Genomic DNA, 23,778 nt, shown 5'->3' with positions numbered 1-23,778 from the left:
CAATTCCTATTATTATTATTTTCCAAACATTGGAATTTAATTCACGTGTAAGTTGCCGGACAATTTATACAATTGAGTTTGTAAATTACATCAGACTTATTGTTACAAGTGTGGGATCTTTAATTTTGGAAAAAAGGTGTGAATAGTTTTATAGTTTTTCAAGGTTATTTTAAAGTTATAAGAAGAAATGTTTATAAACCCCAGGCCCTGAAGGTGATGTCAATAAAACTAGAAACGTTGGCATGATAAAGAAAATGTTTTTCTAAACTCACTAATTTCGTGGTCCGCTTGACCAATTAAATCATTACAATTAATTAAGGTTTTTAGTTGAGATGAAAAAAAGTTAATGGCACGAGAGGGATTCGAACCCACGACCTTCGGCTAGATACGCCGCTGCTCTACCACCTGAGCTATCGTGACCTCGATCCGCTCGGACATCAACTCCCCATCCCAACCCCACCTTACGAGTTTTCCCTCCTTTTGCCATTTTTCAAACCTACATTACACCAAATCTCACGATCTTTTAATAAACATTAATTAACGATCACTAAAAACTACACGTATGAGAGGACGATATACCCCATGTTCCGATTTTTAAATATCTCTGTAAATACTGTATATACTGTTGTTTGATGATTTTGTTGTATAAATATTTAATTAAGTGAATAAAGCGGAATATCGAGTACTCCACTGGCCTATAGGTATCATCGGAGGCTAATATGACTCCATGGTAGCTTCTTAAAAAATTTTTTCTTTTCTACTCAAGAATACTCTGGATCACGGTATGGCCTTGCAGAAATAAATAAATATAATTGTTTCTGCCAAGTTTTCGACTTATTTTAAAGCCATCAGGGAAAAATAATCTTAAATATGTCAATTTGTACACATATTTAAGATAGTTTTGCCCTGATGATGACATTAAAATCGGCGGAATTTACTTTTTCGTCAAGACTATACCGTGATCCAAAGTATTCGTATGTAAAAAATAACACCAGGTGAAAAAAAAAAAAAAAAAAAAAAAAAACTCGGGCACTAACTTCCCATCTCAGCCCCACCCTCCGAATTTTCCCTTTTTCTTGCCACTTTTCAAATGTCGAATGCTCTTTTTGATTCTAGGCGACAAATGAAATGGCCACGAAGAGCTTTAGTGAAGTATACTTCATTTTAACTTATTAAATTCACTAGTTTTCGTGGTCCGCTTGAACAATTAAACGAAATATAAAAAAATTCTAATAAGTCTTCAATTCCATAATATTGAATGTTACTTGATAACTAATCAATCTAGAAAACTACACCTTCAATTTTCTTTGAAATATCCAGTTAATTTTCTTCTTAGGAAAAGTTATTGTAGTAGAATAAAACCTGTTAAAAGTGAGTCTTAACGATACAGATCGTTATCCGGCTTCTTCAGCCGAACAGTTATCCTCTAATTGGAAATCGCGTAAAAACATGTATGCTTCAAAGACCAAATCAATTTAAGCCTCGATATGATTGAACCGGTATATAAATAACCCAACTTTACAATTTTATGCTTGTATGGCTTTTTTAAATTCGATTTATTTTAATTGTTTACTGTAAAATAAATAAATAAACGAAATTTAACGATTGTTAGTGCAACATCTGAAAGGAACCTGTCACACCATGGGGATGGGGATGGGGGATTTCAGCATGCGATAGTAGATTTGAGAATACTTTTTAATTTGAAAAGGAGACCGAAGTGCCACACTGTGTCAAATTCCTCTGTAACATCCACAAACACTGCTGAGTATTTGGCTTTTAAAAATGAACTTTCGGTTTGAATACCATTAATAAACATAATAATTAAAATAGTAGACTCACAACTGAAGATGGCGAGAGGCCAAGACTGTGAAGGTAAGTTGAATTATGAAAAAAATTTACTAACAGACGAGTTTTTCCGCAAGTTTTCCCTGAACCAAAATTTATATAGTTTCTTAAATATTGTAGTTAAAATGATATAGGCGTCGATCGACGTTGCCCTTTAGGCTAAGGAGTTTTTAAAACCTAATCAAAGATAAATTACGCAGGGGTGTAAAATGTTTTGGCATTTTGTCTAGATAGGGGTTCCACGGGGTCCATTGTCCGCTGCCAACGCTGAAATTTTAATATTTACCCATCCCATTTTCCAGAGAGGGATAATGGCTCGTGAACAAACAACCCCTTCATTCTGCCTTCCTAGTCTACTGACTCCATTTAAAAGGCGCATTATCCTTAATGGAGGCTACGTAATTAGAAAGGAAGAAGAGTCTTAAGGTGGAAAGGCGGTGATTATTTTTGAAAAGTCACGAGGGACATTGAATTTCCAGACACTGGGGTTAATGGCTTTCCACCTATGTGATAATTAGCTGAAGCAATTTAAACGATTGGCAAATCGAATAATATAAATTAATAGAATTCCACAGAGAAAGGAATTCCCATCAGCCTTAAGGGAAGACATTTATTAATACGAGATTAATCTTCCACTGTGTAAGATTTGAATTTTTAAAAAAACTTCATATCGAACTGTTCATAACAAAATGGGTTCCACCTGACTGAGGAGTGCAATTATAGGGCTCCATATAGAGAACCCGAAATAAGAATTGCGCTTAAACACAACAACGATGTGAGGGTCCCTTTTCGATTCTTCGAGGAAACAGTGTTGTTTTACTGCATATAGTACTGGTAGTTTTGTGTACCTAGCGTGTATTTATAGTGAATGTATTTATTAGCGTGAATGTGTACTGTGAGAGTGCCGATGGCGGAATATTGAATACCGCCATCGAACCTCAATCAGGTTAGTTGGGCAGGGTGTCAGGCTGCTTGCGTGACAAACTTTGTCACTGTGTCACCTCCAGAGTGACAAAAAAGTTTGTATGAATTATGGTCCTATTTTCAACCTTTCCCCAGATATTCAACTAACTACGGTTTCCTACTTAAATCTGCTCGTACCTCTTGCACTATTGATTTTTGAGCTAATAAAAAAAAATTGAAAAGAGGGTTAATTTTCTTTAAGAATGTACCCTCCAGATATTTCAATTTAATTTTTAGTAAAAAACAAACATTACATCTTTTAAAAACTGTAAAAGTTGAAATCGTAAAAAATAAAACTAAATTTGCAACCTCATTGTAAAATTTCAGGGTGGAGCTTAGCAAATTTCACAAAAGCTTCTTCATTTAATAAGCTCTCTAGCGGAATATCCTTTTCTTTAATTACCACGAACCGAAATGCGGAAAATTCTATGCTATATGGTAAAAAGTGGTGAAGGTGTTAAAAAGGGGGAAGGGGGTTAATGTATTAATTCAACATTTTTACGTTCATATAAATCCAAGTCCAAATAAATTGAAATTATTACACACAATTATTATTAAAGACCAAACTATTTTGTCAATATTCTTCCTCTATAGAAATATAATGTCATATTTATAGTTCACTAGAGTTTAAGATTGAACTTATCTTCGCCTTAAAAAAGACGGAATTTTCCTACAGAAAGGGAACGTATTTTAAATCAAATATTTACATTGAAACCCCCTAAAGATTGGGATATATTTTTATATATACTTTTACTGAAAAATGTTTACACTTACACGTAAATTATTTTTATTATCAGTAAAAATTAGGTACTTCCTGTTATACAAGAGACAAACCACTTCACATTATTATTTTTTAATTACTATCCTATCAAAGTCCAAAGATATGTAGCGTTCAGTAAAAAATGATAAAGGCGTATTTACTCGATACCCTGAAAGGTTCAATACTTTTTTTACTACACTTTACTATTAAAAAAAAGAATTAGGGTATTCTTTAAAAAAAATTAAAAGTAAAATTTAGCCAAATTCAAGAATTTACATAACCCTCCCAGAAAATATGATATCCTTTCTCCAACTAAATTTTACTATTAATTTTTTTTTAAATACCCACATCTCGCGTAACAACAAATAAGTTCAGAATATTACTATATTTTGGTTTATTTTTAAAATGGTGGTAATTATAGAAAAATTACATCAATGCCATATTAAGATTACATTTTTTTTTAATTTTCGAAAAATTATATAAAAATAATGTTTTCATTCTGTTATCCCTACATTGCTCATTAACGTTCCTTCTTATAACAATGCTCAAAAACAGAATCACAATAAAAAAATTTATTATATTTATTTGATATTTTCAACTGCAAATATTGTACCTGTACAAAGTCCATACAGTGAAAAATGCCCATTTTGAAAGAATATTAAAAATAAATATATAGGGTATCCTTTTTAGATGGCGCGGCTAATATCTCCTGAACCAATGTATTTATTAAAAAAATAAATAAATAAAAAGTGCTTAATATTTTTTAGTCTAATTACAATTTTTTACCTTTTTTGTGGAAAAATTATACTGGGTACTTCAGGCCCAGTTTAACTTCAAAATTTCAAAAACGACCCTATCTATACATCCTGACACATCATTTTAAAGGATTTTCTACGCTGACAACAATGGTGCCTTCGATTTTTAAATTGGTCAAAAAATGACCAAGTTATTGTAAAAAGTTTGAGCAGAAAACAGGCATTCGATTTGCTATTTTGTTGATCACATTTCATGTTTAGCTGCCTGTCTTGCATAACGATGCAAAGATTTGCTCTTTTTAACCACTCTTCACCGGTGCCCAGAGCAATAGAATCTGGGGGTGGCATTTTCTATCCTTTGCCAAGTTCTTCAACTGAGGTTACCTGGTTATTGATTGGCGTAGACACTGTTTTTTAAATGTCCCCACAGAAAAGAGTCAAGTCGAGTTAAATCGAGTTACCGAGGAGGCTATCAGTTCGGACCATGACGTCCTACTATCCCGGAAGTGACGATTCAAATAACATCTCATCTGCAAAGAATTGTGTGCGTGGCATCCATCATGCTATCTTTGTCGTTGCTGTTGTAGAGGAACTTCATATAATAAAGTGTTGGTAAAACCTCTTTCAAAAAATTGAGGAACAGAACATCGTATAAATTATGTTCATGTAGAAATGAGGCCCAATTAATTTAATAACGACAAGTTCACACCAAACGTTGATACTGTGAACCGCCTGATAACAAGGGTACGAACATCGAATTTTCCTCTGATCTTGTTCGAAAATTCCGACGGTTTAGTATGCCATTAGAGGTGAACAAGGATTGATCAGTCCGTAGGATGTATGGAAGAACGTTTTCTTCAGCCTCTCAAATCTACATTTGTGCAAGGAACGTTATAGACGCATGTCATAATCATAGTCCCGAAGTCCCTGGATGAGATGAGAGCGATACGGGTTAAAATTGTAAGTCCGAAGTACTTCTCTAATTTTATTTTTTGAAACTAAAATCCTTCAACATTTCGGAGAGAGGAATTCGGATTTTCGCGAACGTACAGTGTAAAATACATTTACGTTTTAGTGGTCAATTGTCCAAGTCAATCTTTCAATTAATTATTCTTTCCATTTAAGGTCTTGGTTGATATAAAATACAAAAAGAGGGAACGTTCGAACGGTTGTAGCTCAAGTGGTGGAGTAGCGGCGTATTGAGCCGAAGGTCGTGGGTTCGAATCCCGCTCGTGACACTGACTTTTTTAATAGCGTAAAATATTCAGCTCCTCGTCGAAATTACGCTGCCGGTTTCTTGATGATGGAAATGCAACTGATCTCCTCATCTTTGCCAATTTAAAATCCGATTGCAATATGGTTTTCAGCGTAAAAATTGAAATTTTGAAGTTGGACTAAGCATGAGACACCCTGCATAATTTTTCTACAGCAAAATTAAAAATTTCCACCTAGACTAGAAGTTACTAACTCGAAAAAATCGGTCCATCATATAATCATCATGTAAGATGGTGTGTAAGACCAAGATAGTGTGTATATANTATATATATATATTCCTGCATTTTTAAAATTGTGTGCCACCCACCAAATACCTTGAATTTTGAATACTCTTTCACGTTCTAACCTGATGTTCGGAGGTCTTCCTTGGGAGATTTTGTTTTAAATTGGTTCAAAAATACCTACTGTACTGTTAAAATTTCTTTAGTATGTTTAGATGAATTTCCTCACTGAAGATGGCGCAATGCTGAAACGCATTTGACCAATCCAACAAACCCAGATTGAAGACGGTCCCAGTAAGTGACCCTATGCCGGGTCAGAGTACAAAACACATCATCATCTATATTTAGTTGACCAAATCTTAGAAGTACAGAGATAGAAATAAAAATATTCACTGGCTTGAGCGAACTTAGCTGAACAAGAAAAACTGAAGACTTCCACTGAAATTCCATTTTTTTAAAATTGTTTTTGTAAGACAAGATTAATAATCCTGCTAGGAGTAAGAGTTTAGTTAAATAATCCAACCGTAAATAAATTAGGCAAATTACACACTTTATTCATAAAACCATTAATTTTATATTCATCAATTTTCTTTTTATCGGTATCTTAGTGAAAGGTTGGTAATTAAGGTGATGGATGAAAATGGAAGCGGGTTCTCACAATATCTGGCACTTAAGGTATGACGCGGATGTAAAGGAAGAAAAAGATAAATTGTTTATCAGATACACCTTTAAAAAACATGAGGAGAATGTATATTCCCATCTCAGGAAAGTGGGCCAGACGACAATGGCCAACGGCATGCCAAACCGGGGCTGGTTGATGTAGTAGAAACCCACTTAGACCGAGTTGGGAGGAGGGTAGGAACGAAAAAAAAAAGGATAAACAAGGAAGGCAGGAAAAGAAGTGATAAGGTAAATAGGGGAGGGCGAAATGGGGAGGCGTAGGGGAAGTTGGATCAATAGGGGCTCTCACAACCGCCCTCCCACGACATAGCACGCGACCGCCAGCATAGCCCCTCTCAACGATGTCGACCCCGGTACTACAACCATATTATTATCCCACGCACTGAAGGCCATGCCAGGACCACGGCCCATTCCCCAGGAGACGCCCAAATCGCACTTGACACCCTTTCACTCAACACGTCTCACTTTATATACGCCCCCTTTCCACAACGTTTTAGGAGACACTTTAGTTTTTGGTCATTGAACTTCGATCCTGCTTAAGTACATTTTTCATATTCTTAAGATTCTTGTGGTGCGAAATAGAGAATAAAACTTACCCACTCAATGTTTACCTAATGCCACACTTATTAAAGCACCAAAATTTGAAGTGAATCTTCTCAGTCTTTATTTTATTTTTTAAGAAAAGCTTTGAATATTGGAATCTCAACCCTATAAAAAGGAAGAATTATTTCTTAACATACCTTCGAGGGGGGGGGATAAAACTATTGTACTATAGGACATGACTAAAACCATCTCTGATTTATCATAGACAATAGACTTCGAAAAACTATTTTAAAAAAGATTGAAAAGAGAACTGCTTGAAAAATAAAAATAAAATAAACTTCCAAAATACAATATAAAAAAAACCTAAATAAATAAATGGCACATGGACGGCTAAAAGATGGTAAAATAGTAAGAGTATGAGCATAAGGGGAACTAACTTCTAGCACCACATCGCCCTCCGTCACACCACAACCACTTTTCAAGCCAACCTCCGCCAGAAACATGTGCACATGCAATATCACAAGAGTGCAACAATAACCAATCTTTCAGATAGCATAAAAGCGTGTCTGGAACTGCCAAAATCCCCAAAAACTTGGATATTCAAACACTACAGCCACATAAAAAGAGAAGTGGAATGGTGGGTAACTAAAGGACGCAAAACTAACAGCTTAAACCAGGCAACACACAAGGAAAAAGACAACTCGTAAAAATAAACCAATCAGAAAATCCTTCTCAACAGAAAATATTATTAAATTCACTAATTTCGTGGTCCGCTTGACCAATTAATACTTTACAATTAATTAAGGTTTTTAGTTGAGCTGAAAAAAAGTTAGTGGCACGAGAGGGATTCGAACCCACGACCTTGGGCAAAATACAACGCTACTCTACCACCTGAGCTATCGTGACCTCGATCCACTCGGCCATCAACTCCCCATCTCAACCCCACCTTATGAGTTTTCCCTCCTTTTGCAATTTTTCAATTTTCATTTCTTTCATCATTTCCTTTTGCCATCCCTCTCGTGCCATTAACTTTTTTTCAACTCAACTAAAAACCTTAATTAATTGTAAAATAATTATTATTATTTCTTTCAATTAATTTTCTTTATGTAAGGTATTGGTTCAAATGAAAAAGTTAGTGTCACGAGCGTGATTCGAACCCACGACCTTCGGCTTAATAGGCCGCTGTTCTAACCACTTGAGCATCGTGACTTCGATCCACTCGGACACCAACTCCCCTCTCAACCTACCTTTCAAATTTTCCCTCCTTTTTGCCATTTTTCAAGTATCAGGATTCGATTCTCGGCGACATATCAAGTGGCCAGGGGAGGTGTTAGTGAAGTTATACTCCGTTTGACTTATGAAATCCATTATATTTAGTGGTCTATTAACCAAATTATTCTTTCAATTAATCAATCTTTTTATGTAAGGTTTTGGTTGAAATGAAAAAGTCAGTGCCACGTGCGAGATAAACCTAAATAACAACCAATACCTAATAACAAGTGATGAACAGTGGCGTATTTAGCTGAAGGTCGTGGGTTCGAATCCCGCTCGTGCCACTGACTTTTTCATTTCAACCCAAACCTTACATAAAAAGATTAATTAATTGAAAGAAGTAAGTTGATCAATAGACCACTAAATGTAATGAATTATTGTTATTGTATAACCGATGTCCATTATGTCCAGAGGAGACGGAGACCGCTGAATAAAAATCCTATGCAACTGCCCTGCAATAGCTAAGAAAACGTCAGGGTACCTGGAGAACACTCACGAGCTACAGTTCACCACGCAGGTATAGACTTTTTTTTTAAATCTTACAAGGGTAGGAGGGGTTATAATGACAAAAACATCTTCATGAGATCAAACAGAAGGGCAGCCTTAAAAGCATTAGCACCTAAAAGGTCACAACAAAACGAAAGCTTCCTCGAGTAACGAAATGGGATCTCGATATGGTTTGTCGATGAAAATGGCCAAAAATGGTATTGTTAATAAATAAAGTTAATGGATCTGTATGTCCTATTGTTTAAATCGTGGGTTGTGTTTCGTGAATGAAATTTATCATCTCATGATTAAATTACATAAAATAATAAACATCTTTGTACAAAAAGAAAAGTGTGATTTGAACATGACTGACGGAGAACATCCATCTAATTTCTGGTACCGTTTACTGTTAATATTTTAATAAACTTTTTATGAAGTAATAATCTTTCAATCCTTCATTTTTTCAATAAAGAATATGACATTGTCGAAATTATAACAAACAAAACTACCGAAAATGCCACATTTTCACTTTTGAAACAAAGAAACAAAAAAATTCATTGATCTATGTTCAGATATTAAGTGACGAATATGATTATTTTGGAAAGTTAAAAACTGGTAACTGATAAATCACGATACTATCATACAAAGGATTCAAAAATGATCAAGACATAATGTACAAAAATGGTTGGCAGCCCTGTTTTTGGATCCAGCTCTAAAAGTTTTGTTCTGACCGACTTTCATATCCTCCGAGAGACCGGCATGGGAAAAACTCAAATATTAGAAGAAAAATATTGACTGGAGAGGCACTTTCAAAAATATGAAGTTCAAGAAGAAGAAGGAGAAGAAAATAAATTTTATTCTGAATATCAAAAGGGCCCCCTTGAATATCAAAAAGTACAAAATTTGGCACAATCGTGTCAAAATGAATATATAAATAAAAATAAAATTTAATAGCACAAAAATAAATGAAATCAAAAGGGAAAAAAAGGAAAATTAACAATCATCGGTGTGAAATTGGACAGGAGTAAAAAAAAAAACCGGACCCAAAGGTCGAAAGGGTTGAGGCAGGTTGAGGAATGGAGTAATGCATGGAATTCCAGAGGTTGTCTGAACGGATAAGGAAGGAACGACTAAATGTGGTGGAATTGTATGAGAGGTAGATATCACAAGGTCGGGATCGGGTGTGGCGAGTATGAATACTTAAATATTACCAGATTATAAATATAGAAAGGGAACGGGAAGAAATTGTTTGATTCAGCAAGGAGCCAAGAAAGTATAGCCTGCGATAGGACGGTACAGCCATTTCAAACCACGATATATTTTACACAGATGATATCTCTTTGCGGAGATAAATATGAACCGAAGAAAGAATTTCTTAATTTTCCTGCCACAAGCTCGAGACCAAACAGCCATACTCAAAAGGCAAGCACAAGTGAAGCGACCAGAAGTTTGCGGGTGATGTTTGGGAACAGTTGGCTCTCACGATGGAATTGGCAAAGGGTGGAGAACTGGATAATGGGGCGTTTTCCAGGATACGGTTTGATCAAGGATGACCCTTAGGTTTTTTTATACATGGATAAGAGAATATTAAGACCATTTCGAGGTCATTGGTATAAGTTTTTTTTTTAACTGCATGTTGGTCATTTTAGAATAGAAAGTCAGTAAGAAATAGAAAAAACTTAAAATTAACAACGAGAGTTTTCAAGGGGGCGTCGGTGGCCGCAACGGTTTAGGCGTTGACACCGCGCTCATCACTGTAAGGTAAAGATCCCGGGTTCGAATCCAACGGCCCTGCATTCAAACCCGACTGGGCTTTTTTTTCAAAAACACCGACACCCTGAGGGTTTATATGACTTCTGCTGTTGCAAACCCTCGTGAAAAAAATATATGTGTGTGTGTGTGTGTGTGTGTGTGTATATATATATATATATATATATATAGTTANTATATATATAAAATACGGACTTTCTATTCCCAAATAATCAATATGCTGTTAAAATTTTATTATACCAATGAACCCGAAACCCCGATGTTACACGGTACGGTCAAAATTCACAAAGAAAACAAACCTATAAAACCAGTAGTGTCCATTTATAATTCTCCATGTTACAAACTCGCGATAATAATAGATAGAATAATTACAACCCAAACCAATTTCAAACCTACATTCTGTATAAACAATTCTTTACTGAAACAATTAAGGAGCATAAATATGCCTATCAACTGTGCTTTATTGTCACTTGATGTTACTATTGTTAATTACAAATATCCTTGTTACAGAAAGTACTAAACTAACAAAACAAAAACTTATGGAGAAGTCTCTTAACGAATCAACTAAAAAATAACATAATAGACCTCTTAAATATATGCCTCTGATCTAATTATTGTAAATTTTATCATACATTTTATGAAATGAAAGGTTACCAATGGGGTCTCTATTCTCCGCACTTTGTGATGCAATATTTGAAAGAATTCTTTTCATATCAAATTAATTAAATATGTCCATTTTTCGAAACGCTATGTAGACGATATTTTATGTATATGGTCGGGAACACTATAACATCTAAAACAATTCTTCCAATTAATTAATTCTTTATACCCAAGGATAAATTTTACATTGGAAATAAATAAAGATTGTTGTTTAAACTTTTTAAACTTAATACTGTCCATAATACATAACCTAACTGAAATTTACTTGCACAGAAAAATCACAACTACAGACACTATGATACCAACAGAATCTTCTCACCCCTATGGGCCTCAAAAAGCTGCTGGATTCTTATGGCTCACAGATCGTATGGTTTAACTCTAATTAACACCTGCTAATTATAAACAATAATTAGAAATAATTAAAACCTTAGCTAAAAACAACGGTTGTCAAGAAATATTTATCGATAGGTTGTTGGTAAAAAGAATAAAACATGAATCTCAATCGGACTCAGCTACCTCACCAAAAATGAATCAATGGGTTTTCGATGTTGAAATTGGTGAACCGCACATGGTGAACTATCAATAAAACCAGGTAAAAATTTATAAACGTGAAGGTTTGACCAACAAATCGGCAGAGAAATAAAAACGAGAGATAAAGAACACTTGCCTAAATCGAAAAGATTTTCAGAATTTAAAGACTATCTAAACGAAACAAAACACAATTTAAATTTAAATACAATGGTGTTACACGATTTCATTTAAGGGGAAGGAACTAGATTGGTTTGAGAAATTTGAACTAAAAAAATGTAAAATTAAACATGAAGGTAAATGCGTAAATAATATAATAGATTTTGATTTACCTCCTGTTTTAAGCATGTACTTAAATAATATTTCACATACAAATTAATCACTAATTTAAAATTATTTTCTTACAGTATTTATCAGGATAATATTTAGTATATTATAATTCACATTTTTCGCAAGTTCATAATTGAGTGTTTGCTACTCCTTCAACCTGATGACGAGCGTTTAATGCTTGAAATCAGGATCGTTGTAAACAACAAATTTGTGACTAAAATCAGCATTTACAAAAGGTGATTATTACTTCCTATAAACATCTACTAATAAATTCTATGTCAAGTCAAATTTCCTTCAAATATTTACTTTAAATAAATATTGTATTTAATTATAAATTTTCAGACAATATTATCCCATATTTTTCATTTAAAAACTGTTATGGATATGTTAGAAAATTATATAACTTTCCTTAATAAATAGATATGATCGCAATGATGGATTGAAAAGTATGTCGAGCATAACCAGGCCATGAAAAAGAAAGCATAGTGCGACATCATTCTAGTTGTAGTACTAAGATAAAATGTTTAATGTGACATAGACACTCTTGAAACATCGCGCACATCGAAGCCTGACGGGCCAAAATATCCATCCGCCTTATTTTTTTCAATACAGTTACATTTTCTTATTTCCCATTATTTGCCTTGTTTCGTTATATTATTTTTTAATTAATTTAAAACAAACATACATTGTAAATATTATTTGATACTTACTACGTTTTTTAAATTTCAATAATCTAAACATCTGGCTGAAATATGTAACCGTGAAACAACTTGTAACTAGCGAAAATGTCGGAAAACTGCTTAAATGAATGAGTAGCAAAGATTTTTTCAAAGACCAAAATGCTACATGTTAAAACTTAAACAGTTCATAGAGATTGCCCTAGTAACAAACTGAGAAAACATCAAAACATGGACTACGGTCAATAATAAATCTTTAATTCTAAACTGTTTACAAATCAATCTCTAAAAGCTGTTGTGCCTAACCTTATAAATTATATGGTGACAATGTGGATTTAACTTTTATTCGAGAACCCGACTGTAAGTAACAATACTGGTCTGATTACTGATTCTAGTTTTTATGAAGAGGGAAAGATGCTAAAAATATAAGACATTGATTTCACAAAATTTAGTAGATCGAGTTATTTTAACAGGGGAAAGTAAATTGACTCAAGATCTAGTAGCTGGTTACATGTAATTCAACATGAATTCGTTAAAACGAGGCAGATTTTATCGAACAAAATTAAAAATGACTTGTTTTTGAAACATGGTTTTTGGAACATTCCAGAAAGGTTTTAAAGGCTTACACAAATTGTCCGAAACCGGAAGAGGTGATTGTGCGATTTTATATAGTAGTATAACTTATTCCTTCAAACATTTCGTTTAAATAATATAAATTTCCAGACAAAATTCTGCTATATTCATTTGATTTCGTGGTCCGACTGACCAAATAACTCCTTTCAGTTAATTAATCTTTATGTAAGGTATTGTGGTTGAGCTAAAAAAGCTAGTGTCACAAGCGAGATTCGAACCCGACCTTCGGCTAAATACGCCGTTGCTCTAACCACTTGAGCTAAAGTGACTTCAATCCATTCGGACACCAACTTCCATCCCAATCCCACCCTTCGAATCTTCCCTCCTTTTTGCCATTTTTACATAAAGTTTAATTAATTGAATGAAGTTATTTGGCAACTTCACTTTATGTAAAAAATGGCAAAACGGTGGGAAAATTCGAAAGGTGGGGCTGGGATGGGAAGTTGGTGTCCGAGTGGATCGAAGTCACGATAGCTCAAGTGGTAGAGCAGCGGCGTATTTAGCCTAAGGTCGTTGGTTCGAATCCGCTCGTGACACTGGCTTTTTTATTTCAACCAATACCTTTCGTAAATATTCATTAATTAAAATTCTGCTATATTTTTAATTGAAACATAGCCTGTGATGGATATGTTGGAAAATTATATAACCTCGATGAATAAATTGATATGATCGCAATGAAGGATTCAAAAATATGTCGAACATAACCAAGTCATGAAGGAGAAGGTATACCGTGACATTCCGGTTGAGGAATAGTTAAGATCCTAAACGCGTGTAAACATACCTTTTCATTTTCAGAAGTACATTTCGCGTAAATACCAAAGGGAAAAGTATTTCCATTTCCTATAACACTAATGACTACCTATCACTTTGTAGGATGGCCGCCTCTATAAAAATGTGATCGCATTCCTGTGGATCATCCAACAAGGGATAAAATTCTTGGTAACATTCCTCACATAGTAGTTTTAATGCTGTTACTCCTGGTTTGTAGAGCATTTAAGTTTAAAAGCCCATCGTAAGCGTAAAATTACGAACGAAAAGTACGCAATAGATGCATTGAATTTTTTTTTACAACTGCATTCTTCGACGCAACAAGTAAAACATAACATTTACATATAAACAATTAAAACAGTAGCACGAAAGCTCGAATAGCTACCATCCAGTGATGGTAGCCGTTAGTACATCAATACGATGAGCGAGATGGACTCCATCCTAGGAGAACGATGTCAAATGTTAAGGTAGTCGGGGGGCCACCTACGCTGGCCCGGTTTTTGACGAACTGGTTCAGATGATGGGATAGTTTGGAAAGGAACGTTTTGTAGCGTGATTGGGCTAGCTCGGTAACAAGAGGGACATTTAGGACGGTATGGATGGTGTGATTGGATATATAGAAAGGGGTGTTGACTATGTTCTGAGATTTTGGGATTGAAAAGATTGGATTTGATTGAGGTTGGATCGCTTAGCAGTCCCCGTAAAGTTCAAGTCCGTATGTCCAAATTGGAAAGGAGAGCAATGTAAAGTTTTCTTTTGTTTGTTAGTGAGAGTTTTGATCGTCTGTCGAGTAGTCGTTTGAGCATTCTCATTCTATTATTCAGCAGTCCCAACGAGTTACAAGTCGTCCCGGACGATTGATGGGTCGTTGGTCTCTCGGCCTCCTCAGTGACAGTGGGAGTGATTAACGACAAATTTACTTAAGCGCAGCAATTGGCGCAAGTGAACATAAAGATACAATGAGAATAGGCTAATGGTTCAAATGATCCAAGAACATTATGAAGACAAATGAAGACAACATTATGAGAACATTATGAAGACAAGGAGGGAAAACTCATAAAGTGGGGTTGAGATAGGAAGTTGATGTCCGAGTGGATCGAGGTCACGATAGCTCAAGTGGTAGAGCAGCGGCGTATCTAGCCGAAGATCGTGGGTTCGAATCCCGCGCGTGCCATTAACTTTTTTTCATCTCAACTAAAAACCTTAATTAATTGTAATTATGAAGACACTATCACAAGTCAGCAAATTTGTGATGTGTATGAAAAATAAAGATCACTGAAGTTGAAGTCATATATAAGATGTTAATCAGCTTTGCAGGCCGCAAAGTTTATATTTCTAGTTGGTTGTAAGTAACCGTCAAAGTACTGCTATTCAAAGTCTCCTTAACAACGTTATGAATAAAACTGGGCGTTGCCGTTTTTCCATAAAGAGATAACTAACTTTAAAATGATGTAACTGTTCTTAATTTCCTAATTAAATCCGACCATTCAAACTTGTCTGCATCAAATAACTAGACCTTCGTTTATATATTTATTTAGTTTTTTAATATATACTGGAAAGAGTCGTTTCTTTCCTAAATTTTCAATTTTTCTTGTAGGATTGTTAACAACGGAAGCCCTACAAAAGTAAAAACAACGTTTTCTCGATAAAAAATAAAATCATATCAAATAAAACACTCGACATTCCACGCTGGACGACCGATACAAAATTCAGTGCGATAAATACTTTATCATTTTATCTTTTGTGAAATGAAGGAAGAAGATAATGCTTCCCCTTTTGTTTAAATATTTATTCGCTTGATATAAATAGTTTTAGTGTGTATGATGCCAGGAAGTTTTTTTTTGTTTTTTTTAATAAGTTGGACAAAACCTATTAGAGTAATTGTTAACCATTAACAAAAATATAATCAAAGAAACACGATAAATCACAGACAGTAAATGAAAAAAAACTGTTAACATACTTTCAAAATATGTATTTTAAAAATACGTGAATGATCTACATCCAAAGGCATGTAATAACCGCTGTAATCTTCACAGATGAAGTTAATTTTTTATATAATTAAATAATCCATAAAATAAATTAATAAAAAATAGAATTCATAAAATTAATGCCCCCAGAGAGTATAAACCACAATAGGATCATCCTAACTTGAGTCAGAATCGGCCATACGCGGTTGACATAAGGATACATACGGAAAAAGCCAGCGTATGTTATTACTTAATTGAAGGATGCCATTCCGTGGCTCCATATAGAGAGCGAGTAGGATTGCGACCCGATATGAGAAATGTGGTCGAATACGGTAGCGAATCATAGATCATTTTTTGAATAAATATTTAGATTAGAAATATATCATTCCTGTTAATCGTATGTATATATAACAAGTTTGATGGTAGATGTATTCTACATTAACAGTTTCGTGAGAATATATTTATAAGCGTGAGCACGTGTAGTCCTCAAGTGTCGATCGCGACCCATCGGCCATTAGACTACTCAGTGTATGTATATTTGTTCGTATATAGAATGAATATCGAATATTCCATCTCGTGTTTGAGTGGATGGTAGGTAAATAAGAAAGAATGTATTTAAGATTAAATGAGAGAGTACTCAACTTAAAACTGTATACGAGAAAAAAAGTTATATTGAGAATCAATAAAGTACGTGAGCAACCATGAAATGTAGGGCTTTTGCATATCGAATAAACAAATCAACATAATTTGAAACCTACACGAAGAATGGGTTTATTCCATTTTGGCGATATCGATTATGACAAAGCATCATGATCACAGCTTCATTACATAGTTCTATCTATTCTTCTACATACTACTTACGTACTTGATCAATCTTGAAAAAATAAAATCAATCGATAACGTAAGAACTTCGGCATTTAATATACCAGACGTAACGAATCAAAACATTATTAAATGAAGCAGACAATTTACATGAATTTGAAACCGGTTTAAAAGTCAAAAGTAATCAAAGTTTTATGTCATGGCGTGAAATTTTTTGATATAAAAATATATCATAAAATATCATCACTTGACAACCTCAAGTCTGTAGATAAAAAAGAACGAAAATATACAGAGTAATTCTTATTCTTCTAAATCGCAGACAATTAGAATTGCAAATTGGTTATGAAGAGAGACGATAATTGATTTGGGACATCAAAATAAAAATATTTATCCATAAAGAGAGAAAATACCCGAAGGAAAAGTTAAAGAAGCACGAGAGGGTGTATAAACAGAAGATTAATATGTATGACAGGCAAAAAAGGAAATATTATGAAATGTTATACCTCGAGACCATCTTAAACCATGAGGAACGTCTTTTTTGTTTCGTCATATATATTTTCAAATTATAAACGATGTTTATATTAAACAATAAATGTTAATGTAAATAATAAATATTTTCGTATAATTAAATGTTATATGGTATACTAATAGTGATTCTTGAAATAAGGAAAGTGGATATAAGAATTATACATAAAATTTCATACTTGCTAATTTTCAGTAGATCAATGCGGTTATGAGACCACCTCATTATAACTGATCAATCTTACACTACATTGGAGTATCTTATGAAAAGCGAGGCATTCTCAGAATGCCAGAATAAAGTAAATAATAATAAAACTCTCAGCCCCCAAAAAAAACAGTAAAATTATGCTAAAACAACCCTCACCAAGACTAGCAAACTCAAAGGCCATTAAGTAAGCACCTGAGAAAGCATCTACATAACTTGGGCATGGGTATATTCAACGACGACCCCATTTGTAGTTTATGCGGCGAGGAGAAGTAACAGCCAAAAGGCTGCAGTACATGTGGAACAAAAACCTAGACTCCATTATCATGGCCATCATCATCACAAATGAAGAAAATCTCAAGCAAAGATACCAACTATGTAAATTAATAACCTAATAACTCCCCGAACAAGAACAAAACTGAAAATTGAGTAAATATAGCAATAGTTTATTGGAAAGATACTTAATAATTCATGGGAATATTCCGAAGTCGAAAGTGTAAATCGTACAATACCCACAACGAGCAAAACAATAAACATCAACAAGAAAAATTATCAAAAACGACCAATAAAATAGCAAGTTGTGTATTCCTCGGTGTGAAGCAAATCCTTTGATCGGGTAAAGCTGTTCTGGAAGCTTAAGAAAGACCTTTTACCTATTACCCTAAAATCTTGCCAGTCCGACAGATACTTTCAAGCCATTAGTGACCTCTCTCTCCCAGCCGGCTATCCCGCAGATACAGGGGTACCACAAAGAGTATCTTAAGACCCACCCTACCCTACTCTTCCTTACCACTTATGCGGATGATACCGCCATCTTTTTCTCTCATAAAGATCCTGTCGTTTAAACCAGAAGCCTGCAAACCCATGTCGCATCCCATGAGCAGTGATTAAAGCTGTTGAAGATGACAATAAACATCATAAAAATGTAATCATTTCACTCTTCTGAGAATAACCACATGTATGTAATAAGCAACCACTGCTCCCATATACTATCCCTTTCCTATCTGCTCATATGCTACCTAGAAGTATATACTGGCAAAAGACTTACATCTAACACTCCCACGCAACTCAAAAAACAAGAGCATAATAGATGTGTCAAACGTGCTAAAACATTGCTCGACAAACGACCAAAACTGACTCTATAAAATAAGTAACTCATTTAAATAACTATTCTGAGACCCATTTGGACATACGGCATCGACCTTTGGGATTCAGCAGAACGTGCTAACTTCCAACTTATCTAATCCTAAGAATCAAACAGCCTTCGAACCAACGACAATCTCCTTTCTATGTATCCAATTTTACCATTCACAAGCACCTTATTATCCAATATATCCTTGAAATAAGGAAAAAACTCAACAGTAAGTTTCACAAATAAATTTCTAATCTCACAAATGTCATGTCAGAAACCATTCATCTTACACCCTTCCAGTAATCCTCTCCCACGGCTGAAGCGTGATTGGCCTCGCAGTGAATGTGATTAATGCTAATATATAGGATGACTGCTAATGGGTATTTGAATACTGCCTATTTTTCTGATTTATGTATATTTGTTGTGTTCATTTGGTTTTGCTTTACGCTCTAAGATGTTATCAAAGAAAAACATCATTTCGTACTTGGATACAGAAATCGAAAAACAATATCCAAGAAAGTATAACTATCGTTGGGGAAAATAGATCACATCCACTATTTAAGAGAGGAATTCGTTCAAATATAGGACGTGTTTTTAATTTAGCAAACCGCAATCTTTTCTCAGTGGGCCCACTAATCCAAAAAAAGTTAGTGTAATTAAAAAGTCGTTATTCTTGGATTCCAGGTCGGCATAAAAGTCAATGATAAAGCCGACCGAGCTGCCAAAGGAGCCAAAATTATGTACAAAATTTATGTTGACAAGTTAGCAGGCCGTAATGGCAAACAAATTAATAGGAATAAAATTGTCTGTACAACCGGTGGCCAAGGAGAGAATGGACAGAAAAGAAAAATAGTAATGGATCATTTGTAAATAGGCCACACCATGCTCACACACGGGTATCTCCTCATTCCGGTGCACAAGTAAATGTAAGACATATTAGAGTTTGGACAATTGGCGCAACCCAGGACAAGGTGTCTAAAAAACATCAACACAGCGATGATTGCAGCGAGAAATTGGTTGGATACTTAAAACAGATAAATGCATATGGTCGCCCTTAAAGGGACTTTCATGCGTGGATTTCTTTTATCGAGTGGATGTATTTATTAGCTTGAGTGTTTTATGAGTAGGACGAATATGTACCCAACATACCCACAAAGTAGATTAGTTGTTTTGCAGGGTGAATGGTAGCGTCAATTCTTTTTAACTGTTTATATTCATTGAAAAGTCATATTTTGTATGAATGAATTCATTAGAGAGAATAAAGGTGGGACCTTAGTGGAATATTGAGTACTCTGCATACCACCAAATTTAGATTAGTTATAAACATAAGAGGCAAAAATGTGGCCAAACTCGTTTTTTATCGTTATAATTTTTATTTTTTGTATTCAGCTAAAATATACGTAATATAACTAGTGATAACTAAGATATAGCTAAATAAAGAATTAAATAAAAAATTAAACTGATAATGAGTATAACAATTTGACGAAAAAAGTTGTTATGGAAACAATGAAGAAAATATTAAGTACGGAGTATTTCGTCCTCTTGCATTGGTCACCGCTAGCATTCGACGAAGCATTGATTTTATGAGGTTTTGAATCTAGTGCAGTGGAATATTTTCATACTCCTCCAGCAACGCCATTGTTAACTCCTGCAAATTCTCACTGGGGACTTTTTACCCTCGTTGACAACTCGTCCCAAATAGGTCCGACAGGGTTTAAGTTGGGACTTCATGGTGGCCACTCCAAACATTGAATTGAAGCCAAGTTGTCACCAACGATCTTGGGAGAGAAAATGTTGCGGGGATATATATCTCTCCCCTGTTTCTCCAAACCCTCTCTCGGCCGTCGGAAGACCTCCAACCTTGAGTAATCGAAAACAAGATTTTACTCCAATCTTGCTCAGACCAATTGATGTGAAACTTAACTGAGCTGTTCTATGCCTTATTAGAAGTTCTGGATCAGTCGCAGGCCTTCTTGAACCTAAACCAACTTCTAAAAGTCTTCCACTTATAATGCATAAACTAACATTAACATGTCTAACTTATAGAGGTCGTTTGTATGATTTCAACAGGGGTAGAATGTCGATTACGGAATACAATCGAAAAAATAAAACCTCTCAGATGTGATACAATACCACCTGATCCATGCCTTTTTGAGTGGAAGCGATGGAAGACCCTTCGGACTTATTTTAAGTAGCCTGGGCTTCACTTATTTCATCTTCTAGCCGAATCTGTATCACTTAAAACAACTTTAAAAAAACAAAACACCGGAGCATTACAAAGAAGTTTTAGAGAAAAACCAAGTGAGAAGAGACTGACTATTTAGAGATTTTATCGGTGATTTATTTACCTCTAGTCCTTTAAAACAGACCAAATAGTGTATTGACTAAGAGATAATTAAAAATATTAAGGGTGGCCGCTTTTTTGCCTCTATGCCTATTGTGTAGTTGTGTGTGTACGTTAGAAATGTGCTGTCGTAAATAACATATAGAGACGTAATGATTATTTAAATGTTTACATTTCACATAAAATATGTATTTCTGTTATCCGAGGGGGTTTTGGGAATCAACTGTACAAAATGGAATACGGTTTAATCTTGTTGAAATGTAAAAAATTTCTTTCATCCCTTCCATTTCACCGATTAAAATTTAAAGAATATAAAAGTAGCCCGGAGGCTTTTTAAATTCCTCCAGGCTCGTTTCATTGACATCCAACTCCATCGACGATAAAAAAAGAACCTTCTAAACGATATCCAGGATTCTCTAGGTGTATAGAGGAAATGCTTGCTGTTTATCAAGGAGAGAAACGGCCGAACTTACACCGCAGTGCGCTGTAACAAATTTCTATCCTCGGCGGCAACCAATCAACAATCCGACCTGGGATAGCCTTCAATGTATTACCAGAAAATTACCTAATACGAAACTCGTCTAGGAAAATTTCCAGTAGTAACAATAAAGACAAATGGATGCGGTTAACTGTGATTTACCCCGTTTGCCCACATGTTCCGTCTTTCTCCGCTCTTCTGTTCCTCTCCAAAATGCCATTACCATATGAATAAACAAGAGAACCGGAGTTTTTTCCGCCAAAGGCAAGGACCCAAGAGGAAATTAGCCGGCCCTGCCCAATAAGAAGTGAGCCCGGAATTAGCATCTATGCAAATTGTTTCATCTAAGCCAGACTCGGCTAACGTGGGAATGAATATTTAGCTAAGCGGATTCTACACTGGCATAGAATATTCAATCGGCTAATCAGTCGGCCGAGTGACTTCAGTTAGAAGTCAGTCATGCAGAAAACATTTTACAGAAGTTCTAAAATTCAGAAAAGCAAAAATTATACCTTTAATTCTTAGCGAGCCTATTAGACTAATTAAAAAGAATCAAAACATATTTTTACTATTTTATCCCTAGAAAAAATGAGTACTGTCTGGGCGCGTATTTAGACATAGCACAAGCTTTCGAAGGGCCTGGCATCCAGGCATACTTTTGAAACTTAAGCTCTTCCTACCCTCTAATTCCTACCTTTTATTGATTCTTTTTATTGAACCTACGTAACTGTAAAAATGTCGCTGTTTCTGAGTGAGGTGCGGCAATAAATTCTCGGAAGTCAAACAGATACCGGTGTACCGCAAGGTAGTATCCTTGGTCCTAACCTTTATATCATTTATACTGCTGAGCTACTGATTCATCCTGACCCTATTATCGCGGACGACACCGCAATCCTATCCTCTAACTCGAATCCCGTCCAAGCTACCTCCAACTTCCAGGAACACCTTGAGCCTATCGAAGACTGGTGTAAAAAATGGAGGACTAGACTAAACGAAGAAAAATTCACTCAGTGTACTTTTACGCTGAAAAAGCAATCTTCCCCTCCATTGTACATCAACAACAAAGAGAAACCTGTTTCCAAATATCAGCAAACTGACGTGGAATTTCCACACAAGGCTTAAAAAACAACTACTTAATCAAAACTTAGACTTCTAAGACCGAAATCGACTTTGGCAACTAAGACAAAGCTAACACTGCACCAGACTTTACTGAGACCAGTAAGGACATACGGAGTGGAACTATGGGTACTGCCAGTCCTTCCAATCGAAAGTCCTTAGACAAATTTTCAAAGCACCTTATTATGTCACTAACCTCAATATCCACAAAGACCTCAACATTCCATTTGTCAACGAACTGATCCGGTCCAGATTGTAAATCTTTCATACCAACCTTTCGAACCATCATAACAGTACTGCTCGAGCCCTCTACTCATTCCTGAAAACCCGCCTCGGTACCTCCTTGACAATCTAATCATATGCATTGAGTGCGAGCAAGGCTGGCTCTTCAAAGCTTGTGTTCTACCGGTGCAGTGCTGGCGTAAGTTCTAGTGATGTACTGTACGATACATTAATCATATGTACCTATTTGTATAGTATATGATCATGTATAGGTAACAAATTAATTTAAATAAATACTATTAAACGCTTTTTTAGTTGATCCTATGGAACAAAGTAATTACTTTAATCCAGAAGGACGAAAAATTAGTGTCACCAGGACAGAAGACATGATGCCACAAGTGGTAAAAGCGCCGGGGTACTGATCCCGGAGGTCATGATTTCCAGTCTCGTTCGTGACTAATTTTTCAACTAAATCAAACTTTGCATAACTATGTTACACTAACCTATTGCATAAATTCAAGAAAATCAATATAAACTCAAAATGCGAAATTTGAGCGTAGTAAATCGTCAAAATCCTATGTTTCGTAAGAAAAGAATAACCTCGTATTTATTAAATATACTTAAAATTCTTAATTTTCCAGAGATACCCAGAAATTTTGCAATATTTTGCTGTGAACGAACGACAAAGCCAAAACTATGAATTAGTAGATCATAAAGCATGTCAGTAAAAATTCTTAAATCGTCAAAATCGGGTAATCGTCTTGGTCTGATAATAAATCAAATCTGTGAAGCGTCGAGCATTT

The 23,778-nt window shown here is 35.0% G+C and overlaps 1 protein-coding gene across 2 annotated transcripts in view; it reads right to left on the bottom strand.

The window, feature by feature from the left end:
- Positions 1 to 23,778, bottom strand: part of LOC112127865 (serine/threonine-protein phosphatase 2B catalytic subunit 3-like) — a 177,183-nt gene that overhangs the window by 97,026 nt on the left and 56,379 nt on the right. Inside the window, exon 1 of one of the 2 annotated variants that reach the window (XM_024229347.1) lies at positions 12,800 to 12,952. The exons of the other annotated variant lie outside the window; for it this stretch is intronic. Coding sequence (XP_024085115.1) covers positions 12,800 to 12,830 — 31 coding nt within the window. The 5' untranslated portion in view covers positions 12,831 to 12,952. Of the gene's footprint in view, positions 1 to 12,799; positions 12,953 to 23,778 lie in introns of those variants that run through there. 2 annotated transcript variants of the gene reach the window in all.

The sequence above is a fragment of the Cimex lectularius genome, unplaced genomic scaffold (genome assembly GCF_000648675.2).
Source record: "Cimex lectularius strain Harlan isolate CLEC.00 unplaced genomic scaffold, Clec_2.1 scaffold350, whole genome shotgun sequence".
Classification (NCBI taxonomy): domain Eukaryota; kingdom Metazoa; phylum Arthropoda; class Insecta; order Hemiptera; family Cimicidae; genus Cimex; species Cimex lectularius.
The sequence above is the reverse complement of the archived record's forward strand: the minus strand, read 5'-3'. Positions and strand labels throughout refer to the sequence as shown.